Raw genomic sequence first — 21,332 nt, forward strand, 5'->3', positions numbered from 1 at the left:
TATTCAAGTCTCATTATTGTGTGAGCGTGTGTGCACGTGTGTGAACGTGTATAATATCACGTCAAACTATCACCTGACTGAAACCCAATTACTAACCTCAACCATAAAGTGCGCCATCTGCTGGGATCACTTGGTACTTCACATTGCACTCATTTCGAATAACCTTTTGACCACATTTGAACCAAATGGGCAAGGACAGGGGTGGGCAAAGTTTTTGATTGGCGAGCCACAATGGGTTCTAAAATTTGACAGAGGGGGCGGTCCAGGAGCAGATGGATGGAGTGTTTTGGTAACCTCACCTCATCGGAGAAAAAAATATATATTACATTTTAAATTAAAGTGAACAAAAGCATTACAACTATATATATATATATATACAGTGGAACCTCGGTTCTCGAACGACTCTGAGGTGGAACAAATCGGAGTTCGAACAAAAAAAAAGAGAAATTCTTGCTTCGCAGTTCGAACAAACATCGGAGTTCGAACGCCGGTATGACGCGTGAGTGCGTACGCGAGGGTGGGATGCTGAGCGGCGTACGGGTGTAGATCGCTCTCTTTCTCTCTTTATGACCAACTGTAGTCGCGTGCGGACGTGCTGCGTTTTGCTCTCGCATTTTATATAGGTGTACGAAGTTTTTTTAGCCCCTAATCATGCCTCCAAAGAAAGTCAGTGCAAGCAGCAAAGGAATGATTTCGGTGTTCGAACAATTCGCTTTTCGAACAGGGTTCTGGAACGGATTATGGTCGAGAACCGAGGTTCCACTGTACATACATACATACATACATATACATATATATATATATATATATATATATATATATTTGAAAAACAACAGTATTTAGAAAATAAAACATTAACAAGGTTTATTCATTTATTTTTTTTCAAATTCAGCAGGTCGGATTAAAACGTCTGATGGGCCGCATGTGGCCCCCGGGCCGTAGTATGCCCACACCTGCATTATCTGAACACAATTAGTCATAGGTCGGCTTCAAGACAGTCAGAACCAACAGCAACGTATGGGCTGATATTTGTGCCACTAGAAACTGAATATTTGAATTGAAGACTGGATAGTTGAATTAAAAACTGAATTATTGAATTGAAAACTGAATTATTGAATTACATGAATTGTAAATGGAAAATTCGGATTAAAATAAACAATACATATACAATTGTTGTTATTCAATAATTCAGTTTTTAATTCAAATATCCAGTCTTCAATTCAAATATTCAGTTTCTAGTGGCACAAATATCAGCCCATAGCAACGCTCTCTGTTCGCGGAATGGACGGCAAATGGCCCGCCCCTCGAACAAACTTCTCAAAGATCACTCACTCACTTGCTCTCGCTCTCGGAGACAGTTCCCGTCTCTAGAGGAGACGCCAGCTTGACCTGACGACGTTTGTGAAAAAAACGATGGGTTCAAGCGTGACTACACTGAAGAAGACGCTGTCAGAATTGACACTTGCTGACTTCCAGAGGTTGTGTCAGCAACTGGTGATCCGAGGGTCGTTGCAGGAGGGGACGTACAGCACGACAGACGAACTGCTGAGCGTTTTGACTTCCTCGCTGGGCAAAGATGAAGCTTACAACGTTGTAAACGCTTCGCTCGAGGAGATTGGGTATCTGGCGGGAAAACAAAGTTCCGGTAAATACTAATTTTTGATGTTTTTGCTTTCTCTAGAATAGCTCTTAAGTAACGGTAGACTCCAACAAGTGCGAATGGAAATTGTGAGGGCTGAAACTTTGCTTTCACTTTCCACGGCCACCAGTGGCGCAGCTGGGCTGTATTCCGTATGGGTTTTGAAGTCAAAGGGGGTGCGACATTGCAAATAGAGGACATTAAAAAAAAGCGAAAAATCCAGCTCTTGGGTTTTTGACGCGCTTCCACAAATAAACACACTTCAGTTTCTCAGTTAAAGACCATCTTCTTTATTCATCACTTCCTCGCATACCGTCCATGCTTCCCGAGTCGTTAGCGCCCTCGCCTGGTGAACTCCTCCACTTGCCGTCACATCCAACAGCTTGTCATCAATACATAAAACCAGCGACGCTTCTTCATTACGCTGCTCTTCCACCATATATATTTAATAGTAGTAATTCTAAAGTCTATGGATTTTATTTTTGATTGACCAAGGAAATTCACGATTTGCAGTCATGTAATCTTTAATGTTCTGTCAGTGCCTTGAACACAACCCCTAAAAGAAGGCAAAATCTCAGTAGGGTTGTGACAATACCAGCATTTCAGGAGTCGTTTCCATGATTCTCTGTACTCTATTCGATACTATAACTTGAAAACAAAGCATGTGCTTCTAAAATCTGAGGCTACTTTATTAAATAATAACAAGGGAGCGCTCCAATCTCATTGTAGACTCAGTACAATGACAATAAAGGACATTCTGATTCAGATTCAGATTCTTTTAACAACTATAACGACTGACACATCAAACGTGTTTTTAGGCAAAGCTGTACTTAAACAACTTCTCAGGCAGAAACCTGCAGTCAAATGTTAAATATGCCTCCACACAAACAAGAAGTCACATAGTCAGTAGGACAGTCCTAAGAACATCTGTTAATTGGAAATTCATTTTTTAGAAGTGGGTACCAGTGGCACTAGCAGAACCAGCGGCCCCTGTGGGCTCAGTGGCCCCAGTGACTGTTAGTATTCTGTTTTCTCACTGACTTTAGATGAGCTACCATATGAAACATAAAGTGTCCTCTTTTAGATCATATGAGACCTCTGCAACTTGTGGGCATAAATCCAAATAAAACGTAATCTTCAACATACAATCGGAATTTTGCCGACTGTGCTTTGGCCTCTTTTGCACTTGTGCCTGAGTTTTTTCGGAATGCTTATGCTTCAACCGCAACTCCATTATTTGCATCTTCAGGTAACAAGAGAAGGCATGTGACAAGTTGGGTCAAACCATTTTTGTATGGGGGAGAACTGGGCTTTTAAAACAATGAAATTGAATCACCTACTAAACAGAACATTTGTTTTATGAACTTCTATCTTCTGTCTTCTTCCTGAAACATTTAATTAATTCAAGAATTATTTCAAAAGAATTTTTGCAGATTTTTTTTATTTTATTTAAAATCTCTCGTACCCCCTGGAGTTCCTTAAAGTACTCCCAGGGGTGGCTTCCCCCATTTGAGAACCACTGGTTTTAGTTTCCGATTGACGACATTTCGCATCAATGGCGCGCAGTCAAATATGCGTGTTTTATTTAATTGTTCTAAAGTGTTTAAAAATTTACTTTTCTTCATCAAATTTTTACGGTAATTGTTTGAATGAATACAACTTAAACTGCATTTGTAATTGTTTAGTTGTGAGCTATTATTTCACAGTTTTTTTCTAGCTTTGATTTGCTCATTCCATGTTTGTTTTTTATTATTGTTATTATTTTAATTCCAACAAAGTTTGAAACGTCCAAACATTTTCTTTTGTGAAATTGTAACAAATTAATTCCAATACTAGTATGCATTTATGCTAATTTCTACTTTTCTCCGAGATTTTGAACCATGCGGCTAATACAGCAGTACGGCTTTTCTGTGAATTTTTCTTTCACCACTAGCGGCGCTCTATAGTTCGGAAAAATAAATCTAGATTTTTTTCTCTCTGGTCTGTTCTGTTTTAATCAGCAAAGTTGTTGGCGTGTTAAAAGACACTGTTTTAACAATCTGTTTATGTACCTTTATGTGCATTCACAGTATAAAATTGTTGTGTGCATGCAGTTAACTATTTTTTTTTTCAACATAGAAAACTGCGGCTCATTGCCTGGTGCGACATATATATTGTTTTTTTTTTGTTTTTTTTAAGAAAGCGTTGTTGCATGCGGCTTTTATACATGGGTGCCTGATAATCCGGAGACTAGTTGAATTAAAAACAAAAAAACAAAAGAAATGAAATAACCAAATGAAATAACTGAAAAATTCCAAACTTTGATCACCCTTGTACGAGCAAATTTGTAACGGAACTCAATTGTATAGTCCGGAAAATACGGTAATAAGAAATTGGGAATGATCACATGTTCTCCCTGTCTCAAATAACTGACCTGACATTTTCTGTTTGCATTGTTTTTCAGATGACGCTCCACAAATGGACCTTATACAGTTGAGACCTGACTTTATATCACAGGTGTCATTTTCAGTTCTACATAAGCTTTTTGATGATCTTTTAAACACTCATGTCTTGAGTTCCAGCCAAATACGAGAGATATTGTTTCAGAGCCCTCTCTCTAGAAAACAAGCAGAATCTCTGATTGATCTGGTCCTCCACAAAGGTCCAGAAGCAAGCAAGATAATGCTTCGTTTCATACAGCAAAGAGATTTTGCCCTTTTCAAACGCTGTAAGTAATTTTTGGCAAGTACCGTAAGAAATTATTGCAATTATTTACACTACACTGTCCATGCAGTATTACTCCTAATATTACTATTACAACTACTCAAACACAAATTATCTAATGTGTCATGTTCTCGTCCTGAGTTCCTGCAACATGCAAGGGATAAAAGATATCCTGATTTGTGACAAGTACGGCCTTTGGTTCATCTATTTCTCCACAAAGGTCTAGCAGCAAACAGGAAGAAGAAGTTGCCCGAAAGGCGATTCACTTTCTTTGGTGAGCAAAAATTGCCATTTAGCGACCATGCAGTTTTAAAACGTGATTTATTTACACTGCTCTGTACATCATCATCCCGACTGTCTGTTCATATCCTGACACGAGACAACAAGTACAGTCTTTTATTCATCTGCTTTTCCACAAAGGTGGAGCAGCAAGCACGGCGGGGTCTGATGAACACCGAATGGATCCTGATCCTTTAGAATTCAATGGTGAGTTGAAATTGCCATTTAGTGAGCATGCTGTTTTAAAATGCTGTATTTGTTACAGTCGCGTAGAGACCATAGTGGTGAAAAGTGGACCCAAGAGCAAGCAAAGTCAGAAGTAGCATGAACGAGGGGTTTATTGTGGAGAAGGTATTGACAGTTGGGGGTCCAGAGGAAGGAAGGTAAGGGGGTCCAAGGTGATGACGTAGGGCTTGGGCGGACAGGCAGGACGCTTGGAGACAGCACACGAGAGACCCAAGGAAGACAGTTAGTTTGGCAGACGTTCAAGTAGAGCGAGATCAGATAAACGCGGGTGTGAGCCGGAGTACCACTGTTGAAGTGGGATGATCTGGCACCTGACTCCTGGCTGCACTGAGCTTTTATCTGATGGTTTAATTGAGAGTGACGAGATGCTGGTGCGCCGGATCTGGAGCCTAATGATGCAGGGGCGTGACCAGAGGGATCCGCCCAAGCCCTGTAGAGAGAAACAGAGGCTCCAAAAAGCAACCCATAAACACAGGACACCACAGTATTATTATTATTTAAAAAAAGCACAATTATTGCATTGGGTGTTTGGGCCAGCTAGATACGGTGTTTATACACCTGTTCATCCAAGTCCTCACCTCAAGTTATCCCCTTGAGCTACTCTATGCTCAAAAGCTCCTCAATTATCTCCAAACCTTCTGCACTTTTTGGTAATAAATGTTAATTTATTTACAATAAAGTCTATAAATAAAAAAAAACTACTATTGTTTTTCCCTGTGTGAAATTTGCATAAGAACAAAACAACATCAATAATTTTAACCAAATGAGCCAGAGAATGGTGTAACAATAAAGGTATAAGATATTAAGAAATTATGCAAATAAATTAATATTGAAAACTAGCGTGAAGCAACATTCTTTGCAATGAACAACACAAGGAACAAAGTTAAGCAGTAATACAAGGAACAAAGAAAAATAATTGTATTAGTGTACTCTTCGATCCTTGTGCATTTGTTGTTCAAAACGCATATGCCGCTCGCCGCTAGATGAGTTTGAAGACAAGAAGAAAAAAATAGGTAATATATTTTAAAAAATAAAAATGAAGAGCAAATAAGTGGAAGATTTGAACGAGAACATAGAGAATAATTGGGATCAAATTCATTATTTGGACGTACCCGACACATAATGGTCGCTACGTTTTGGCCAAAACCTATCGCTATTTTTACCTATATGAAAATCTAGATGTGGTCATCGGTAAGTACTGTTGTAAAACTCAAAAACTCTATGTACAGTTTGAAAATTGTCAACATTTTCTTTTCAACAAATTCATTCCAATAATTTTATTTAAGTTAGGTAATGAGAAGTTGAGGATGATTGCATGTTCTCCCTATTTGAACTATCTGACCTGACTTTTTCTGTTTGCATTGTTTTTCAGATGACACTCCACAAATGGACCTTAAACGGTTGAGACCTGACTTTATATCACAGGTGTCATTTGTTGTTTTATATCAGCTATTGCAGGATCTTTTAAAGGCCCAAGTCTTGAGTCCCATCCAAATAGAAGAGATCAAGTCGCAGAGCGTTGATGTGAGAGAACAAGCAGATTGTCTGGTTGAGGTGGTCCTACACAAAGGTCCAGAAGCAAGCTGGACTATGTTGTTTTTCCTAAAGGAAAAGCTTCCTTTTCCTTTGAAAACCCGTAAGTTATTTTTTTTTGGAAGTGAGCAATTATTTACAGCACACTGTACATGAAGTATTACTACTGGTATTACAACTACTCAAACACTAATTATCTTACTTGTGTCATATTCATATCTTGAGTTCCTGTGATATGCAAAACATTCAAGATATCCTGACATAAGACGACAATCAGTCACTGATTCATTTAGTTCTCCACAAAGGTGAAAAGGCAAGAAAAAAGTTTTACCAAAAGCGCAGACATTCTAAAGTCTGAGGTGAGTTGAAACTGCCCCATTTAGACCTCTACACACCAATCCGACATCGGTCGTCGTCACCAACTGTCACGAAGTCGGCACGTCCGACCGGAAAAGAACACACAGTAATGCCATCGTCCGTGGTAGTCATTGCGTAGCCTAGTCCATCATGAAATATGTGCAAAGTAGAAGTTGGGGAAGCTCATAGGAAGGGAGTCAAATTGATCAGAATCAGAATGCCCTTTCTTGTCATTATACTGAGTGTACAACAAGATTAGAGAGCTTCCTCTATCCAGTGCAAATATAAATCATAAAATAATCATTAAAAATGAAAACAAACACAAAGAGTGTTGAAAGAGTGTACTGGGTGCCACATTATGTTGCAGTTCTACAAGGCAAAGGTAGTTGCATGCGAGAGTTCAGTATGGAAATGGCTCTGCCTGCCAGAGGGCAACAGGTTCAAGAGTGATCTTGAGTGAATATTGTCCTTGATGATCTTGTGAGCTCTGCTGAGGCACCGGTGGTGTATTTGTCCGTCAGGGACGGAAGAGGCCAGCCAATAATCCTCTGGAGCCTCACTCTGTCTGCCTCGGTGCAGCTGCCGTACCAGGTGGAGACACAGTACGTCAGCGGGCTCTCGATGGACGAGTGGTAGAAGGCCAGCAGCAGCTTGCTGTCCAGGTTGTGTTTCCCAAGGACCCTCAGGAAGTGTAGACGCTGTTGGAACTTGTTTTTTTTATCACTGCTGCGGTGTTGTGTGTCCAGGAGAGGTCATCATTAATCTGTATACCCAGGAATTTAAACTCGTGGACCCTCTCCACACACTCGCCTTTGACGTAGAGGTGGGGCGCTTCAGTCTTGTTCCTCCTGAAGTCAATGACGATCTCCTTAGGTTTTTTTTTTTGTGTTTAGCTGTAGATTGTTGTCCTCACGACAAGCTGTTCGTCTCTGGACCTCCTCCTATGCTATCATAGGATTGGGAGTACAGGATAACAAGCAAATGGGAGTATGAATATCCGCGAATGAAAAATAAACCTTGGACCAGTTTTATTTTATTTTTTTTCATGATTTTGACAGATTTTCCTACCTTAATACCTAAATCAATAAATGAAAACATAAATTGGATGTTAATTTTTGGAACGTTAGCAAATATTGCAATTATTTACACCACTGTACATGCAGTATTACCACGATTATGACTACTAGTACTACTACGACTAGTATTCATACATTTAGAAGTACTGTTACTTGAATTAGATCATAAGTGTGTATAAAAACTATCAAAAGAACATCTGTAAATATGTAACCGCATGTTTTTAGAAGCCGGCACCAGCACCGCCAGCGTCACCAGCATCACCCACGCCTTTATTGGCAGCAGCGGGTCCAGTAGCGGTAAGTCTTGTTCTGGTTACTCAATGACTTCAACTGAGCTTGTATTTGACATGATTATGGTGAACGCAGTTCACCTGAGAGCACAATATGTCCTCGTGACTTTGTTGCCTGCCTTTTTTTTCAGATGACGAGCCGTTGGATCTTAAAGAGCTCCTATACTGGTAAATACTTCAAGAGTGTCCAATGATTGAGTATGACTTAATGACACAGAATGTTTTATTTGGGCTGTTGGATGAGCTTGAAGTGAATCATGTCCTGAATCCCATCGAAAAAAGTACAGTTATCTTTTCGAACCCTGATGTCAGAAGTATGGTGTTCCTTCTGAATCATTTAGTCTGCCTGAGAGGTCCAGAAGCAAAATTTTTGCGGGGGGGCTTCGGCCACCCAAAACGATGCTTGTCAGAATGTGAGCACGCCGAGGCATTTCGCCGATTAACACAACATATTCCTCATTAAAAGTAGGCGTTTATCAAATCGTCACTTATTTCCAAATTTCTCCAAAATGAATTGATAAAAAAAAGAAAAATGATCAAAAAAAGATATAAACTGAGTTTGTTAGTGAAAAATGGGCCATCTTGGATCTTGTTCTCCTTTTTAAAGCGCTTCGGTCTTTACTTTTCACCCCCTGCCCCACACCCCTCTCCAAAAAAAAAATTTAAACAATTAAAATACGTGTGCATGTCGCAGTGAGAGAGAGGCCAACGACATAGGTTTCCGAATCCCGAGTCTTGGAAGCAGCAGTCGTCCATCTGTGCTTATCCGGTTAGCGAAAATAAAGGGACGGAAGAAAACACACTCCTGTCCTTGCGTAGTATGTCCATTTTAAAAAATATATTTATATATTTTCGCTGTCCCCAAAATGGGCGTCCGTTTGGGAAGCGTGGACGGACTGTTTCATCTCTGGGCGTCTCTGTAAATAACAAAACCAAACTCTTAACATCTTTCAGGGAAACTGATCCACGATATAAACACTTTGAAATTGTCACAGTAAGTACATCCTCTACCTAATGTTGATTGTCATCCTGTCGAATGAAATCCACATTTTATTCCTTGAAAATTGAAGTCTAGTCTAAATAACATGATCACATTTTAATTTCATGTTTCATTCTTTCATTCCAGGCGAAGTGGTTCACTGAAATTGCACCACTTGCCGAGTTTGAATGGGCTAAACTTAAGCCATTAGTGAGCCGGGCTGGTGATGTTACCTGGTACAGGTGAAACATATTTTCTGTACTCCCAATGCGCAAACAAATTATTTCAATGGAATTTATTACTTCTGAATGTAAAAAAAAATGGCACGGAATGATGGGAATTGAAATGTATAGAGAAGGAAACACTCATTTTTTTCATGTTAGTTTTAGTTATTTTCTTAATTTTGTTCACCATAATAATTTTGTGTCCCAACAGCTTCAACTCTGTACCGGGTAAATTTGAGTGCAGTGTCTCAGGTCTGCGCTGGATATGTAAGGATTCGCCCTTGAGATTTAAGTACTGCTTTGGAAAATGGTGGCAGCACAAGAACAAAATCGAGGCCCTCCAGTACATGCCTGCGGGCCCCTTGCTGGACATCACAGTTATTGATGGGAACTTTGATGAGGTCTATCTGCCACACTGGATCTGCACAGGTGAGAGAGAATGACTGCACTCAAAAAACAATGTTTAACAGTGTACAAATTAACTGTGGTGCATTTTCTTTTGTGCAGCTGTTGATGCTCCTATTTTGGACAAGTTTGCAATTCTGCATTGCGATGCTAACGGAATTGCTGTGGAAAAAGTGTCCGAAGTTACACCATCCCACGTCAAGTTACCACACCCATTTTTTTCGGCAAAAGGAGTAATTCTCCGCTTATGGCACTGGATTGGTTTTCCAGTGTCTCTGGAGTGCAAAGTGCTCATATATAAGACCATGAAAACATTCCTGACGCTGCATGTTTATCTGATCCCGAGCGACCCTGCTCTTGAAGAGGTCATGATTCATTTTGATGGCACAAGTGTGACTGCGGCAACCGATGATGAAGCGTCTTTGTGACTGTGGTGTGTTTCTCCATCTCAGGAACTACAAAAGAAAGCAGAAAAGAAAGGCTATGAAAGTATTGAGAAGCCTTACCCCCAGGGGACTTTGGAAATCGATGACCAATTCAACCTCAAAATTGATGTTGACGGTGCTGCAATAATACCAAAGGTACGGCTGAACTGCCTTTATATTAAGCTCAGGGGTGGGCAAACGGCGGGCCACAATGGGTTCTAAAATTTGTGGCCGGACCAGGAGCAAATGGATGGAACGTTTTGGTAACCTCACCTCCTCGGAGAAACAAAATATACATTTAATTTTAAATGAAAGTGAACAAAAGCATTAGAACAAAATATATGTTTTTTACACACCTCATTATTTAGAAAATAAAACATGAACAAGGTTTATTCCTTTTCATTTTTCCCAAGTTTGGCGGGCCGGATTAAAACGTTTAACGGGCCGCATGTGACCCCCAGGCCGTAGTTTGCCCAGACCTGCATTAGCTGAACACAGTTAATTGTACTCATAGGTCGGTTTCATAAAGTGTCCTTCACATGCCTGACACCATATACCAGGCGTGGGCAAACTACGGCCCGGGGGCCACATGTGGCCCGTTAAACATTTTAATCTGGCCCACCGAACTTGAAAAAAATTAAATGACTGAACTTTGTTCATGTTTTATTTTCTAAATAATGAGGTGTGTCAAAGACATATATTTTGTTCATTTTTATTTAAATTAAATTTATTTTTTTTCTCCGATGAGGTGAGGTTACCAAAACACTCAATCCATCTGCTCCTGGTCCGGCCCCTCTGTCAAATTTTAGAACCCATTGTGGCCCGCCAATCAAAAAGTTTGCCCACCCCTGTCATATAGCATTGCTGCCCTCCATTTTGTCACTGTTGCTCCCTTTCCTTTTTACCCTTGTGAACTGTTCTGCTTAATGGCCTTCTCCTCACTCACACAGACAATTTTACTGATCTGTGTTCATCTATAGAACACTCGGGCAAAACCTGACCTTATCTTTGGTCCCTGCTCAGAATGCATATGACGCTACACCACCTATACTCTCTATTACAATCATCTTTGTTCCCAATATCTGTACTATTTATGATCGAGCTTCTTTTCAATCTTCTTCACCAAATGACTGCAACAATGTAACAAATAATGAGAGTCACCTCATTCATCCCGATATCATTTAAAAAGGTTAGTGAGAGCTACTGTACATGATCGCTGCACCTGTTTTATCTTATTTAGACCCTTTTATGCTTCATGTGCTTTGATGTAATGTATTATTTAGCAATGTAAGTGCCAGGTTGTCATTGCAAATGAGAATCTGTTCTGCCTGCATAGATTAATTAAATAACAAACTTGAGTAGTTGCTGTACTTTTTTTTTTTAATTGGAATTCTTTTGTATTTCTTTCACAGGATTTTAAGTTCAAATATGAATGTAGGGACCCTAATTTCTTTGAGGTGTTCATTCAACAACCAGGGGATGCATTCACTCTCAAACTTGAAAATGCAGCTGGGACGGTGTGGAGTTGTGAAATTCGACAATGTGCGTGCTGATCTTTTTTTAAATGCAGCATAGTCGTCCCTCTACATTATTAACGTATTATTATGGTGGACCGTGATCAGATTATTTATTTATTTATCTATTTATTTACTTTCAGTTGACTTTGCAAGTGCCAGAGCCTTTGTGCCTGAATTCAGTGCATATGGTGAGAATCTTTTAGTTTCACTTACATTTGCATTGATTTCAATGAAAATATTTATCAAAATAAGATGATTTAACGGGGCAATACCTTGCTATTTTAAGCTTTCCACAGTTAACTTTACTCTGTAAAGAATGTCACTCCAAAGTAAAAGCAGGAAACGCATTCATCAACATGCGTGCACCACTATTATTCGCCTGTCTGTGCCAACTGAAAAAAAATTAACAGGTTAAAGTGTTGGGTCAATGATGTGGCCCAGTCTGAAGAGGACCAAATCGGATTTGGAAACTTGCTAAAAATGGTGTGGACAGTCAGTCCTAAAAATGATATTTGAGAAGGAATACTGATTCCAATCAGATATGCCGGCAGTCTGAACACAGCGATTGTCGTTGGAATTTGACTCTCAGTTTAACTACTACACAAACACAAGATTCATGAGGGGACATTTTAAGTTACCTTTTCTATTCTTCCAGATGATGATCTTCTTCAAGTTCGGTCTGACTTTGTGGAACGGGTCAGTGCGGAAGTTATTAACCAATTGTTGGATGACCTTTTGGGCACAAGCCTGAATGACGGTGAGATAGAGGCAATAAAACAGGGGAACATGATCCCCTCACACAGAGCACGTGCACTAATCAATACGGTGAGAATGAAAGGACCCGAAGCTTCTAGAAGGATGATCTTTCACTTGCACAACAGGGACCCTACACTTCATGCCCTGCTGCGGCTGCCCTTTGTGCCACCCGATATGAATTTAAAAATTCGCAAATTTTGAGCATCGCTAGAAACAAGTCCTTGTTTTTTCACATCATGATTAGACTGTGACTGAATGACTGAAAAGATAGTAATTTGGGTGGGGGGTTGTATTTTTGTTTGTTTGTTGTAGTTGAAGACTTATGGTCAAACAGCATTGGTTCAACAACATTATGTCAGCATTGAGGTTGTAATTCAAAGATGCTGATGAATCGACATTGTATTTTGGTTGAATCAAAAAAAATTGATTCACTCATATTTTGATATATGAGATTATATTATTTTTATACATTCAGTATATGTACTTTGGTCTAAAACATTGTATTTTATAATAAAGTCTCCTGGTTCATGGTTAGTTTTTTTTTTAATTTTACAAAGTTTTCCAAACTCTGACAAACTCTTTTAGCATAATTCGACCGACAGTTGACATCTCCTCCAAAGGGTCTCAAACTCTGGTCCTCAAGAGCCACTTACCTGCTTGTTGTAGATGTTTCCCTCCTCCATCATCTTATAATTTAATCATACACTAGTATGGGCAAAGGTTTGTGCACAAGGGCCACATTTGATTTTTCAAAATGAGAAATTTCAAAATAGCGCACCCTGATTTCATGTAATTTGTATTGGTTAGTTGTTGAGAAACATAATGTTTCTGTACAGCGTTAGTTTTGTAATGCGTTTCTATGAAACACTGCCAGCAAAACACAAGCCGCTGCAATAAGACTGTTATTTTGGGCACGTGACGCGAGGGAAGCAATCTGAAGGCGGTTTACTGGAAACATTTCCCCATTTAAAACGTGACAGTGACCAGAAAGTTGTTCTGTTTCTGAATTTGTTGCCATACTTAGCCCCTGTCTCTTCCCTCAATTTCAAGCTGTGGACAAAATAAACGTGGTAAAGAAATCTAGTTTTAACCTCTGATATCGAGCAATTGTGAAGATTGGACAAAGTTTAACAAGCCTTTTAACTCATTCACTGTCAGCCCAGATATAAAGAATGTTCTTTTTGGCTCGTATACCTTTTTCAATGTCAGTGAATGAGTTAAACAATGTCTTTATGCTTTAAGGTGTACAGTCAGGCATGTTCAATCATACAACATTTCAATGAACGCTCATTTGTTCGGTCGCCATTCAGAATTGTTTTGACTCACGCATGCGCAGATGAGACCTGCAAGTCGCTAATACTAGTGCAAACCAAGACATTACTACAAACAAGACGGTAGGTGGCGGTAATGAAAACTGTGGTGCCGTCACCGAAAAGGGAAGGAGAATGAGGAAGTGCTGCCCCTCCAACTCGTTTCAGAAAAGCACTTCTCTCTGATGCTGGCGATGCTAGCTAGACCATACTTTGATGCCTAGTACACGCGAGGCAGCTACATCCTTGTAGTAATCGAAAATGCCATGGGTAACTGTTGGGCCTTCTGCGTGGGACTCTTCAGAAGAGAGGCAAACAGAATCCAGAGAGGAGGCGGGTAAGTAACACATAAGGGGCTTGGTGAGCTAACTAGCTTGTCAGCGTCATTTAAAATGGGAAATTCGCTCCTTTCCAACGTTAGCCTAAAACGAACGGGCCGACATGTCATGTTCTCGCGATCCTTTTGAACCTGTCAATTATTAAAAAAAAAAAAAAAAGACGTTCTGAAAATGTTCCTCCTCACTGCCTATGTCAGTGGGCTCTGAACCTGGTGTCTGCTTGTGTCAGCTGAGCACAAAACCACACCCTGTTGACCATTACACTCAATAACTTACAAGACGCTCGGCCTCACTGGATGGGGTCTTGTAACAGTGTAATTATTGATCCAGTCAACATGGGCTAAGTGTTATTTTACCTATGTGCCTGCTCAAGTTTTATTTAAACACTAGATTTTTGTCTGACGTCATGAGCAGGTTGTGACGTCACACGTATACCAGGAATCGTATACACTTGCACCCTTAGTGGAGTGGTTCGCAACCTTTTTTAAGTGGCGTACCCCCTGTGAAATATTTTTTCTGCCAAGTACCCCTTAACCAGCGCATAGCGTTTTTGGGTGAAAAAAATTAATATATAATACGACTTAAAGCATCCAATCAGTGTCCGGTGTATTAAACTTTGGAACCTTTCAAACTTCATTGGTATTAGTGAACAAAAAAAAATCAACATTAAGTGTCCTCTTTTGGATTATAGAAGAGATTTGCAATTTGTGAGCGTAAATCCAAATAAAACAATGTTTAACATATAACCGTAATTTTGCAGACTTTGGTTTGGCCTTCGTTTGCACTTGTGCCTGAGCTTTTTTCAGAAGGTTTACGCTCGTTACACCTAGGCTAGATCACTGTAATGCTCTTTATTTTGGAGTCAGCCAATCCTCCCTCAAGCGCCTCCAACTGGTCCAAAAGGCTGCTGCGCGCCTTTTATCTGGAGCTCGGAAGTCGGAGCACATAACCCCAATCTTGGCCTCTCTTCACTGGCTTCCAGTACACTTTAGAGAACATTTTAAGATACTTCTGTTCATATTTAAATCTTGAAATGGCCTTGCCCCAGCGTACCTCTCTGAACCTCTCCATTCCTATGCACCTGCGGGATTGCACCTTTTCTGTTGCCGGTCCTTCCCTCTGGAATGACCTCCCATTAAATGTTAGGCAAGCTCCCCTCTCTCCACTTTTAAAACTCGTTTGAAGACACATTTTTGTTCTTTAGCTTTCGACTCAACATGAGACTGTCGCTGTTCTTCTGGTATCTACTGTTTGTTTTATATAAATTTTCTAATTTCCTGCTAATTTATATTACTCTATATATAAAGTGCTTTGTTCCAGATCCCGCTGTTGTGAAATGCGCTGTATAAATTAAGTTGTATTGTATTTAAAACCTCGAGTACCCCCTGGAGTTCCTTCAAATACCCCCAGGGGTACGCGGACCACCATTTGAGAACCACCGCCTTAGTGTATTCACAATGCATCTTGAAAAGTTGTGGACACTGATGGGCACCGGAATAGCTGGTATTTATTCCATGATACAATGCACGGATACTGGAAGACACATTTTTTTTCTGTGTTTTTATCTGCATAAGACAAAGGCAGGACTTGTGGCGCATAATTTTCTTTAGTATAAGTACATCAACACATCACAATCCAGATGGGCATAGTTTGTAAAATAAAAATACGAAGCCCCATTTATAGTGAGAGGTCCATCTCAAACTCACCTGCGATAGGTGATTTTTTTTTTTCCTTACTTCTTAATTTAAAATGTAATCTCCACGATCAGCAAATGGTATCGCTCTGTCTTAAAATCAAAATTGCATCATTGATTGCTCTTTTGTTGCGCAATAAGCTTTGAAATGCCTCTTTCAAATACTAAGAATATGACAAGCGAGTGTGTTGGCAAATCCTTCAATAGACAGAAAACAAATGTTAGCACGTTTGAAGTCAATGGTGTTACGTGAACCTCAAACATAAAAGTTTTAATAATGAATAGCTGAGAGCAGACAACCCAACGTATCTCTTGTAATTCATATCCTTTGTGACGGACAACCAAACGAACAAAGCTTGCTTGTCTGTGAATTATTTTGCGGTCTGCCATTTTTTATTGCTAATAATGTGTGCGTTCTTCCAGGTCCAAATACTTTCGCAGCAGCACCACCGGAGAGCATTATACAATAGAGGTAGAATTTACACTTTGACTCTCTTTTGTCTTTACTGTACGCTATTTATCTAATTGCTGTACTTTTGTTAATTTTGCAGTTTGAAAACCTTGTAGAGAGTGATGAGGTAAGTGTGATTGTCCATTTTGGGTTACTAATTATGATGATACAACTTCAAGGGCATTCAAATGCCGAGATCCCACTCCATATTAAAGCTTTAATTTTTTGACTACAAGAAGGTGTGTACCCATAGTTAAACTGTGCGCTCATGTATTCTTGATGAAATAACGTTTATCTTTTTTTTGGGGGGGGTGTGGGGGTCAGGAGGAAAGCCCTCAGCCTTGCCCAAGGTAGAATATTTTCTCAAATTCCATATTTCAAATGCAAATGTAAAATTTGAAGCATTGACTGTCTTCTTTTTGTTGCTTTGTTCTCAGGCCCATAAGTGAGGATGAGCTGAAGAACCTTCGGGAGCATCAATATGCTGACATCTCTAATAAGCAAGTCCTGATAGACCAGAAGCTACAAGCCGAGGTCATTTTCTTTCTCGTGTTCTCTTAATTTCCTGTCGGCCCACTTTATTATTGTTTAACCTTTGAGACTTAGTTTTGCTTATTTTATCATTTGCTGCATTGGTTTATTAATTTTTTTTCTGTTAGATAATTTTCTGTTGTTTGTGTTTTGCTTCATTTTGTTATGTCACTCAGTTAGAGGCACAAGAGGAGAGGTTGAGGCTAGAAGAGGAGGCTAGAAATGCTGCCCAGCGGGAGGCCGCCAGGTTGGCACGTGAAAGAAAAGTGAAGGAGGTGAGGCGACATTGAGCGCTCCTCCTCCCTTCTGCCAGTTGACTGTACCGCTTTGCTTTACTGACCGGCATGCGAGCCCGCTTCTGTGGCTGCTTTTCGTCTTCATGGGTATTTGTCAGGATTGGAATGTAACAGTCCTCATTTGTCTGGTGGCCTTCAGTACATTTTACACATTTAGGAAGTCTGATCGCTGACTATATAGCATCCAATATTTGAAATATGCACAAAATGGGACAATGTAACTTTTTATAAAAGATTCCATTTGTTCTTATCTAATCACTGCTACTGAAATGCAATGAATGCCTCATTCCACTGCTCTTCTGTTTACACTTCATTTGCTTGCGTACTCCTGCAACAGTGCCCAATGTGAATGACGTAATGTGTCACTATATACGTTTGTTGAATATATCTAAAATTCTTAACCATTCGTGTGGGCTCTTATTCTGCAGCTCTTGGCCCAGAGGACGCGGGGGAAAGCAGATGGGTGCGGCAGCGATTCTCAGCAGAGAAAGTGAGTCACCTCCCCTCATTGGACAACCGTGATTTTTTTTTGCTGGGACAGCAGGGGCGGTTTCCTTATCTTTTTTTCTTCTTTTTATTTTTATTTTTTTTTTTGCTGTAAACATGTATTTCTTGGATGGAATAGAGAGACATCCTTTTTCATCTGCATTACTTTGCAATGATTGTAAAAGAAGATTCCGAAGCACAAAGGAAGATTCAGAAACCAAGTGGTCCAGAGCAGAATGGTCTTCATGCCATTGATTGATATTCTCCTGATTTTGGTGTCAGGCAGTGTCGGTTCATTTCCCATTCAGTGATGGTCTGGAAGATGAGTGGATAACTGTCTCATGTGCCTTGTGAGTCACTGGCAACCAGTGTAGACTTTCGCCCGAAGTCTGCTGGGATGCACTCCAGCTGTCTGCGACCCTGAACAGGTTAAGAAGTGTTGCAAATGGATGGCTGGATTGTCATTGTGGTAACTGACACACAATGGAGTGCGCTACCAGCTATGATGTGAGCCCAAAAGCCACATAGATCTCCACGATGGTTCCGCATTCATCTGCTCAATACAACAAAGTCATGAAAACAGAGATCGCACCGTTACTTTAAATAACTTTAAAAAAAAAAAAAAAAAATTGCCAAGAATTTTTCATCAAATTTTTGGTTGAATGCCCATTTACAATGGGTAAAACACTGACTACCCATGTCACCCTTTCATGTCTTCACACTAGTATTGTGTATTTTCATTCCTAAACTGTGAGAGAATGTTTTTATGATTGTCATCCTGACCTGTTTCAGACAAGCCGGGGATGGTTTCGACCCCTCCCTCCAGAATGTCAAAGCCCAGTCAGAGGTTTTCAGAAACAATAGTGAGTGAACCCACACACCCAGTTTTAGCTAATCTAATTGAAAGTACATAACATCCGCATTAATAAGGAACTATGATTTAATTAAAGATGCCGAACAAAAAAATCAATTCTGTAATGCTTATAATCGCCGCGTTGCTAGGAATTCCCTCTGACACAAATGTGGTGACGCCTAACACTGAGTGCAGCTGGGATTTCACCACCAAGACACGCTCCACCAATGATGACGGCACTTCACTGGATCTGGAGTGGGAGGATGAGGAGGGTGAGCGTACAATTGTTGTTTAGTTGGGGAGCTGAACTAACTTGTTTACAGGTGATGCATTTTAAAACCATGTCGCATGGTTTTAACATTCATTTGGGTAAATGATGGACCCATGCAAAATTTATATCTTACCCAGACTTTAAATGTGAGAGAGAGATTTACAATTTCTGTTATCATCACCTTAAAAAAAACAGGATGGGACAATGCATGCCACAAAACACAAGTAAGCATTTAAAATAAAAGCCATCATCATACTATTATGCAGAAAATTACGTCAGGGTTGTTGACATTGTCATTTTTTTTCCAGTGGCATTGTATTTTGTGCATCCTTTTACTTTTGAAGTTTTAAGAATCTAAACCAGGTGTGGGCAAACTACAGCCACATGCGGCCCATTAAACGTTTTAATCCGGCCCACCGAACTTGAAAAAAAAAAATAATGAATAAAACTTAATGTTTTATTTTCTAAATACTGTGATTTTTTTTTTCAAAGACACACATATTTGTTCACTTTCATTTAGAATTAAATGTATTTCTTTTCTCCAATGAAGTGAGGTGACCAAAACACTCCATCCATCTGATCTTGGTCCGCCCCCTCTGTTAAATTTTAGAATCCCGTCAATCAAAAAGTTTCCCCACCCCTGATCTAAACTGAATGTTCCTCAGACATTTATTACAAATTTATTAGAACAACTTCACTCTGGAAGTTGGAAGAAGAGAATGAGCCTTCATCCCTCAAGCGATTTCATTTTGAGCATGGAATCAATCCCATAGAGACACAAAGCAGAGAGAAGTGCAAATAAATCCTGTATCCCTCTTTTGCTCCATAGGCTTCAACCGGGCGCTTCCAACTTGGGAGAGATCTCGGACAGAAGAGGACATCCTGCGCGCAGCCTTGAGACCCGGCGGCAAGCAAGCACACAGCGGCCCAACCTCGACCTCTGAGGACTCAAACGCGCTAGAGTGGGAGAATGATTTTGTGAGTAGCCACCTGGAGGACAATGCAGACCCGGAATTTGAGGGTTTTGTCAATCCTGTGCTGGACACTCCCTCGGAGGACACCTCGGACTACGACCTCAAGTTGGACGGCCAGGACAGATAGTGTCCAGCACAAAATGAAGACTTTTGCCACCTCCTCACATATACACAAGCTCACCAGCTTCCCCCCCGAGCCCATCTCATGAAATAAATATTATCTTACTTGTCATATTGTGGAATATGATAAAACTGATGCTATAGTTGTTTTACAAAAAGACATTCCTTTTTCAGTGCCTTCATTGCTGATAATTTTCTGTAAAGCAGCAGAATTGCAATCATTGACTATTTGAGCAAAGATCTTAAATTCAGTTCACACTGCCCACGTAATCTGAGTTGCCAAAACTATTGCAAGGATCCTTACAACTGAGAAGCAATGTATTAACACCCCCGGCTCCGCCATCGCTATCATAAAGGTTCTCACAAAATAATCTTCTGAAACAAATATGGTGCCCTGAAATGATCCCCTCGAGCAGACAACTGATAACAAATTAAACCAATCAGAAGGAAGGTAGCGTTTTGGGTGGGATAGGAACCTGCAATCAACAAAATAGAAATACTGTACAGAATTCAAAATGAAGCACTTGGTTATTCAAGTACAATGTGGAAAAAACATATTCATGCAAATCAAATCGCAATACTTTCTTCATTATGTCTCAGCTGCTAGAAACGGAGCACAAAAGCATCATGACATTGTCCAGTCAGAAAATCTCACCTTTTTTTTCCCCCTCCCCCTTCTTATAATTAATTGCACGACAGGCAAGAGTTGCTGATCAAAAGCAACATGATGCCAAGTGTTTCAGTAGCAACATGTATATAGTCACCTTCATGACATTTGAATTGAGTTTGTTCTAGATTAGCTTTAAATTCTGTGGACTAGAAAGTGTCGGGCGGGATTATGATTTGAATAGAAAGCAAAAACACAAATGATCTCGTATTCCTGACAGTTAACAGCCTAATTATCAGAAAAATAATTGATTTTAATTTAATTGATGTTAATTTAATTTGTTTTTTGTTAATATTGCTCCTAATGTGCATGTAAAGTTGGCCCATGGCTGTTATATGCTGCAGACACTGAAAGCAATATTTTAGGCTGAACAGGACCAAAGACCAAACCGTGATGTTGATCCAACTGCTGCTCTCCAAATCATCCATCCTCATTCATCCTTCACTTTCCTAGTTATTTGATATGTATGCTACAGCATGACACCAGTGTCATTTGCAATCATAATTGGTTGTTCTCTTCGCACTTCACAATGTGAATTTTGAATGGTGATGGAATGTTTAAAGCTTCAACTACTGAAGAATGTAGCTTTCCCGCACACGATCTGCAGATTTAACATAATGTTTTGTATGTGTGTGCCCCTTTGGAAGGGAAACAAATGCGTTTTATGATTGTTTTGAAGTCACAATCACTGTAATTTATTTACAAACTGGGCCTAAAATGACAAACACTGAGGAATGTTGTTTGGAACTGTCTGAGAATGCATGGGCTAGCTCAATTAAAGTTGGATATCGCTTGGCTTTGTTTTATTGTTGTTACATAAAAAGGCTTTCCCCATTTTTTGTTTATATGGGATGTACACCTGTAAATAAAACCCACCCAAGTACAGTTGCCAAATTGATTTTTCATCCTAGTA

General features: G+C 39.8%; 2 protein-coding genes across 4 annotated transcripts; both read left to right on the forward strand.

The window, feature by feature from the left end:
• Window positions 1-1,292: 1,292 nt before the first annotated feature.
• LOC148338472 (uncharacterized) lies at window positions 1,293-12,848 on the forward strand. 3 transcript variants are annotated; one of them, XM_088294905.1, is made up of 15 exons: window positions 1,293-1,645; window positions 4,083-4,346; window positions 4,563-4,616; window positions 4,763-4,828; window positions 6,240-6,503; window positions 8,059-8,130; window positions 8,255-8,291; window positions 9,078-9,117; window positions 9,250-9,344; window positions 9,538-9,755; window positions 9,834-10,096; window positions 10,184-10,312; window positions 11,569-11,698; window positions 11,814-11,861; window positions 12,329-12,848. In XM_088294905.1, the coding sequence occupies exons 1-15, from the start codon at window positions 1,414-1,416 to the stop codon at window positions 12,628-12,630; spliced, it is 2,214 nt and encodes a 737-aa protein (XP_088151031.1). In that variant the 5' UTR covers window positions 1,293-1,413; the 3' UTR covers window positions 12,631-12,848. The 3 variants fall into 3 exon arrangements, with proteins under 3 accessions (XP_088151031.1, XP_088151032.1, XP_088151033.1); XM_088294906.1 differs by lacking the exons at window positions 11,569-11,698; window positions 11,814-11,861 and having other exon boundaries at window positions 12,329-12,565; XM_088294907.1 differs by lacking the exons at window positions 4,083-4,346; window positions 4,563-4,616; window positions 4,763-4,828.
• A 1,011-nt stretch (window positions 12,849-13,859) lies between these two features.
• ap1ar (adaptor related protein complex 1 associated regulatory protein) lies at window positions 13,860-21,031 on the forward strand. The gene is made up of 10 exons (XM_088294920.1): window positions 13,860-14,076; window positions 16,194-16,242; window positions 16,322-16,348; window positions 16,546-16,571; window positions 16,659-16,755; window positions 16,929-17,027; window positions 17,477-17,538; window positions 18,327-18,397; window positions 18,537-18,659; window positions 19,488-21,031. Exons 1-10 carry the CDS (start codon window positions 14,006-14,008, stop codon window positions 19,757-19,759), a joined length of 897 nt encoding a protein of 298 aa, XP_088151046.1. The 5' UTR covers window positions 13,860-14,005; the 3' UTR covers window positions 19,760-21,031.
• Window positions 21,032-21,332: the final 301 nt, after the last annotated feature.

Source organism: Idiotropiscis lumnitzeri, chromosome 4 (assembly GCF_059441095.1).
Source record: "Idiotropiscis lumnitzeri isolate Australia: NSW breed Sydney's pygmy pipehorse chromosome 4, RoL_Ilum_1.0, whole genome shotgun sequence".
NCBI classification, from domain to species: Eukaryota; Metazoa; Chordata; class Actinopteri; order Syngnathiformes; family Syngnathidae; genus Idiotropiscis; species Idiotropiscis lumnitzeri.